The 6598-nt window shown below is 41.3% G+C and overlaps 1 protein-coding gene across 1 annotated transcript in view; it reads right to left on the minus strand.

The window, feature by feature from the left end:
- The window catches only part of LOC147107518 (uncharacterized), a 75398-nt gene extending 71843 nt beyond the window's left edge, over nucleotides 1-3555 (minus strand). Inside the window, exon 1 of the mRNA XM_086006592.1 lies at nucleotides 3429-3555. Within this exon, the coding sequence (XP_085862718.1) occupies nucleotides 3429-3526 (98 nt within the window). The 5' untranslated portion in view covers nucleotides 3527-3555. The remainder of the gene's footprint in view (nucleotides 1-3428) is intronic.
- Nucleotides 3556-6598: the final 3043 nt, after the last annotated feature.

Below are 6598 nucleotides of genomic sequence, written 5' to 3' on the forward strand. Positions count from 1 at the left end.
TTTGGTTCAGTGTCAATTTTTGTCTTATTGCGCTCCTGTGAAGCGCCTTGGGACGTTTTCTTATGTTAAAAGGTGCTATATAAATGCAAGTTGTTATTGTAGTGTAAAAGCATCATAAGAAAATATTCTTAAAGATTCTCAGCAACCATTTTAAAAACTGAGATGTGTAGATGCAGTCGGTGGAATCAGGACAACAGATAGCCAGAGCAGGGCTTGATTAAACAGTAATACAAACAATATAATTTGTTTGTAGAGTTGGCTTTCTTTATAACCATCTTCTAGCACAGTACTACTGAGATGTTGTTCTCTTGTGTTTTATTTTCCTAGTTTTTGACAGCATAAGATACCAAAGATTAATTGCAGAACCTGGTGTATTAAAGATGAATGCAATCGAAATGTTTCCATGCAAAATGTTTTACTGTGGTGTAATCTAATGTTCAGTCTTTCACAGTACACCAATATATTAATATATAATTAGGTTAACTCGAGGGAGCAAGGCACAGAGGCACACTGGATAGAGACTGAACAAGAAAAACAGAGAGCAGGAAAAACAAAGGCAGAGAGAGAAATCAATAAGGGTAAAACACAAGTTATAATTGCTATATTTTAACTTTGGATCAAAATATTTGAACAGTTTCACTGTTCTATATGTGTTTTTTGGTGTGTTATTATCCATCCAAGCGCACAGAAAAAAAATCAAGAAAATACAGAAGTGTGACGGTGACTTTGGATCACTGCATCGACTGTATATCAACTACTTATCCCTGCTAACATTTTAAGTACCAAAAGACGTTTCCAGCTTTCAAAATACACAATTCAATTTTGTCTGATGACAGACAAATATTTTCCTTTGTGTAACATCTGCAAAAACAATTTGCTCTGAGTTTCCGATGCTGAATGTTATAAAGTAAAATTAGAGGAAAGCACAACATTAAAGAGCATTTTGATACATTATACTCTTGAAATCAGTTTCCAAAATGTAATTTAGTTATATTTTTAATAGCGTGCAACATTAATTCTGGAAAATAATGTTAAACATTGCACTTCTTGTGCATTCGTTTCCCCTAGAGTTAATTTCATATTCTTAAATTCACGCAAGATATAATATGGGTCTATAATTTATTCTCTTCGCTATTCTCTTAAGTCATCAGATGATTCTTGATGATCAAGCTAATTTTAATTTTATGAACTAATTTGAAATAAGATAAGCAAGCTGGAGAATACGCAGTGTGAGCCATACAACATTTTCATCAAGCTTGGTGGTTTGGGACTGAAAGAATTGGTGTGCTTTCATGAGGCATTCATTTCATTAGCCTGAAATTTGCATATTTGCACATTGCCTAAAATCATTGTGTGCCCTTCCTTGCTATTGTAATAAAGGGGAGCATATGAAGGTTAAATATATGAAGCAACCTTTCTGAAATGTTTTCCCTGAATGTTCCTAAAATTTATATTTATCTATACAAAACAAATTGCCATACTTTATTTTAAATGGCAGTGGCCCTGAAGTTTCTCAGGGGTTATGCTGATCTCCCACCGTAACTCTGGCAGGAGACCAGCGGAACTCCTAGGAAAGTGGCACAGACCCAGTAGCGCCGTGTTTCCACTGTGTCTAGGGGTTTCCTTTTTGACATGAAAGGTTCAGAACTTCTGTCCTTACAAGGCTAATGACAGGCCGGGGGCAAGGCCTCAGCATAGTAGTGACAGCTGGTAAGCCTGGTTAGGTCAGATGTATCAGCCTCCACAGGGGCGCATGTGGGCCAAGCCAGACAAGCAACCTAAAGCCTATGTTCCCTCTAAGGTGCACGGCCGCGCACTCTTCTGTAAGTTCTCGCGCACTTAAATTCACAGTTCGCGCAGTCAGCTGGACAGTCGGAGCAGCCCAATGCTCAACGAGAGGGAAAACGTCATAGTGCTGAGAGAATGGCCCAGGAACCTCACAGAGCCGATGTGAATTGGAACGGTGTTTGGTACGAGCCCTGGAACCCGGCGAGCGTTGTCTCGGACAGCCGCTGAATAATGGCGGCCATAAGACCCACAATTCTCTGCGCCCCAGCAACTGCTCTATCCACCGCGCTGATTTCCCTGGTTAGAGTGCGCATCCTCCCCAGAGTCACGGTGGAGTCTTGAAAGAGTCAGACTCGGTGGAAGAAACTGAGACACGGCGGGTAGGATGGGGGAGGTGCTGGAACAGCGATTTAATGTTGCTGGGGCCCAGCGGTCCTGATTCGGGGCCTGAGACGCGCACTCGGTGTTGCTGAGGCCTGCGCTGCGCTCGCCCCTGCTGTTTCCTGGAGCCGCACCATGTATGCTCCGCACAGACAGCCAGTCTCCAGCTACACTTTGGAACACACCATGGGAGCTCACCTGCTCCATGCAAATAGGGTGCCCTCCCACTGACAATTTCCAGCAGGATCAGTGCAGGAGGGCACCACCGAGTATAAGCCATGCCATAACTGCATCAGTATTGCAACCCAACGAATTTTAGAGCTATATTCTTTTATGGCATTTTTCTGCTATTTATTATTGGAAGATGGTCAATAAAAATGATAACAACAACTGAAAATGCTTGAAACACTCAGCAGGTCAGGTAGTCGATGACCCTTCGTCCTGAAACGTTAACTCTGTTTCTCGCTCCATGATGCTGCCTGACCTGTTGAGTGTTTCCAGCATTTTCTGTTGTTATTTCAGATTTCCAGCATCCGCAGTATTTTGCTATTGAATAAAAATGATAAGGTTGTGTTGACCAAAGGTTGTGTTGACCAATCTGTCTGTGAAGTAGATAAAGCTTTTATACTGAAGGCGTGTCATCGAAGCCAGATGTGTAATGCTCCTGTCAATGGCACGCTAAGGAATCCAACCTAAGCCCAGTGGCATCAAAGAGAGACATTTACATGGAGCACTCGAATTGCCATTCAGTTTTCACTTATAACTAAATGCAGGGAGCCAAATCCCCTCACTTTGAGCTGTAGGAATCACAGGTTTCCAACCTCCAACAGCCTTTGGTTGGAATGGCATCAGGAAGCAAGATAAATAGGGGAGTGGTGCTGTCAGGCCGCTGGACACTGTTCAGTACCAGGATAACTAACCCCTCTGGGTCCCAGCTGTTCTCCCTCTCTGTCAGTAAAGGCCCCGCCTCTTTAGAGCAACTTTTCAAAGTATTATTCCTGCTCATGTTTTAAGAATCAGTTATGCACCGTTCAATTAGGCTTTTCTTTTCTAAAACCAAGTGATTTGCATGGTATCTTACTGTGGTGCAGCACTGCCGTTTCCCTATTAGGTTCAAACTTTTAAAAAAATTGCCTCAAGTATCAAAGGGATGAAACATACAATCAAAATTTAATTAAAAAAATACAAATAAGATATCTGGCCAAGGCTATAATCTTTTACCCTTTGTTGTTGGTTATCATTGCACTTATTGTACTTACTTCTCAGTTTTCTTGCAACAATTGCCCATAACGCTTTTCAGTCGGGTCTGTCGAGCAACACAAGGCTGCACCTGAACACTGAACCTCGCAAACTGCATCGGCAGGAACTGTAAATACAGAACTAGCATTCGTTGGACGGAAGTCATAGACGTGTCCGGGGGAAAAAATGCGTTACATGTTTAAGTAAGATAACAGCGTCATTTCCTCTCATCTGCCAGTTTGGAACGGCTGAAACTCGTGTATGATGTTATTTGGGATGGTTTAATGTGTGCTCTCAAGCGTATCCAGAAAGCATCTTTTCTCATACTTGAGAATGTTCTTAAAAACTTTTTCAAGAGAGGACATAATGCTGAAACAAGATCATCAAACGCTGGGAACACGCAGATCAGTCAGCATATGTGGAGAGGAAGGAGATATTGCGAAAGTAACCCTGGGTGCTTTAACATTTTTCTCCTTACAAGTACCGAGTAAATGCTGTGTATTATCAACATTTTCTGTTTGAGATTCTCAGCATTTGTCTTTTTTATTAATAATACGGAACTGTGCAGATTAGAAGAAATACTTTATTATTGTAAATATGACAAAGTAGGATTTCTACCAATTCTGAAATCCTGAGTTGTTTTAACCTGATGAATTTAAATTGCAGGTTAAAATGATATTGGGACTGCCAACACCAACCAGAGTTTGTGAAGCATTTCAGAATGTTTATTGGACAAAGTGTCCTCCTCACCCTCACACCCCAGAAAAAGCCTAATTTAATTTCTGAAATCTCTATTTATTCTTGATTGGCCATTCCCTGCTGTGAATTTGCTGAATTTAATAAATCTTTAAGAACTGTCAATATTGGAAGATCTTAGCTGAGATATTCAATTATGAGCCATCAACTTGAAGCCTCCACTCAAGTCAAAAAAATAAGTAAAATGCAAAGCTGTTGCCACATGGGGCATAGGGGATAGCCAACATACACCAATACATTCTTACATAGAAACTACAGTACAGAAACAGGCCATTCAGCCCAACTGGTCTATGCTGGTGTTTATACTCCACACAAGCCTCCTCCCACTCTAATTACTTCTTCCCACCCTTCCTCCATATCCCTCTACTCCCTTCTCCTTCAAGCCTCCCGTTAAATGCATCAATGTCATCAGCTTCAAACACTTCATGTGACAGTGCCTTCCACATTTACACCACTCTCTGTAAAGAAATTGCTCATAAATTCTTTATTTCATTATTTCAGTGATTATCTCATATTTCTGCCCCCTTGTTCTGGACTCCCCCACAAGTGGAACAGTTTCTCCTCATCCACTCTATCGAACACTTCAACATTTTAAAGATGTCTTCCAGGTCTCCTCTTATCCAAAGAGCCCCAGCCTACTCAATCTTTACTGATAGTTGCATCCTCTCAATTCTGGTAAGAACATAAGAAATAAGAGCAGGAGTGGGCCATACGGCCCCTCGAGCCTGCTCCACCATTCAATGAGATTATGGCTGATCATCGGCCTCAACTGCACTTTCCCGCCCGATCTCCATATCCCTTGATTCACCTAGCGTCCAAAAATCTACCTATCTCAGCCTTGAATATACTCAAAGACTCAGCATACACAGCCCTCTGGGGCAGAGAATTCCAAAGATTCACAACCCTCCTCATCTCAGTCTTAAATGGCCAATCCCTTATCCTGAGACTATGCCCCCTAGTTTTAGACACTCCAGTATCTACCCTGTCAATCCCCTTCAGAAGCTTGTATGCTTCAATGAGGTCACCTCTCATTCTAAACTCCAGAGAGTATAGGCCCATTCTACACAATCTCTCATCATAGGACAGCCCTCTCATCCCAGGAATCAATCTAGTGAACCTTTGTTGCACCGCCACCAAGACAAGTATATCCTTCCTTAGATAAGGAGACCAAAACTGTGCACAGTACTCCAGGTGTGGTCTCACCAAGGCCCTGTACAATTGTAGCAAGACTTCCTTACTCTTATACTCCAATCCCCTTGCAATAAAGGCCATCATGCCATTTGCCTCACTTATTGCTTGATGTACCTGTATACTAGTTTTCTGTGTTTCTTGCACGAGGACACCCAAATCTCTCTGAACACCAACATTTGAAAGTTTCTCACCATTTAAAAAATATTCTGTTTTTCTATTCTTCATACCAAAGTGAATAACCTCACATTTCCCTACATTATACTCCATCTGCCACCTTACTGCCCACTCACTTAGTCTATCTATATCCCTTTGCAGACTCCTTGGCCGCGATTTTCTCAGCGGTGTCAGGATTTGTATCATCAGCAAACTTGGATACATTACACTCGGTTCCTTCATCTAGGTCATTAATATAGATTGTAAATAACTGAGGCCCCAACACTGATCCTTATGGCACCCCATTAGTTACAGCCTGCCAACGTGAAACAGATTTGTTTATCCCTACTCTCTGATTTCTGTCCATTAATCAATCCTCTATCCATGCTATTATATTACCCCCAACCCCATGAACCCTAATCTTGTGTAATAACCTTTTATGTGACACCTTATCGAATGCCTTTTGGAAATCCAAATATACTACATCCACTGGTTCCCCTTTATTTACCTTGCTAGTTACATCCTCAAAAAACTCTAATAAATTTGTCAAACCCGATTTCCCTTTCGTAACACCATGTTGACTCTGCCTAATCATGTTATGATTTTCTAAGTGCCCTGATACCACTTCCTTAACAATGGTTTCCAGCATTTTCCCGATGACTGATGTCAGGCTAACTATCCTGTAGTTCCCTGTTTTTTCTCTCCCACCTTTCTGAATAGCGGTGTTACATTTGCGACCTTCCAATCCGCTGGGACCATTTTGAAATCTAAGAAATTTTGGAAGATCAAAACCAATGCATCCACTATCTCTTCAGCCACCTCTTTTAGAACCCTAGGATGTAGGCCATCAGGTCCAGTGGATTTGTTAGCTTTTAGTCCCATAAGATTCTCTAGTACTTTTTCTCTACTTATATTAATTACGTTAAGTTCCTCACCCTCATTAGACCTTTTGTTCCCCAGCATTTTTGGTATGCTTTTTGTGTCTTCTACTGTGAAGACAGATACAAAATATTTGTTTAACGTGTCTGCCATTTCCTTATTCCCCATAATAATTTCTCCTGTCTCAGCCTCTAAGGGACTAATGTTTACT

This window comes from Somniosus microcephalus, chromosome 14 (assembly GCF_052327205.1).
Source record: "Somniosus microcephalus isolate GS21.2 chromosome 14, FLI_Smic_1.0, whole genome shotgun sequence".
In the NCBI taxonomy this organism is placed as follows: domain Eukaryota; kingdom Metazoa; phylum Chordata; class Chondrichthyes; order Squaliformes; family Somniosidae; genus Somniosus; species Somniosus microcephalus.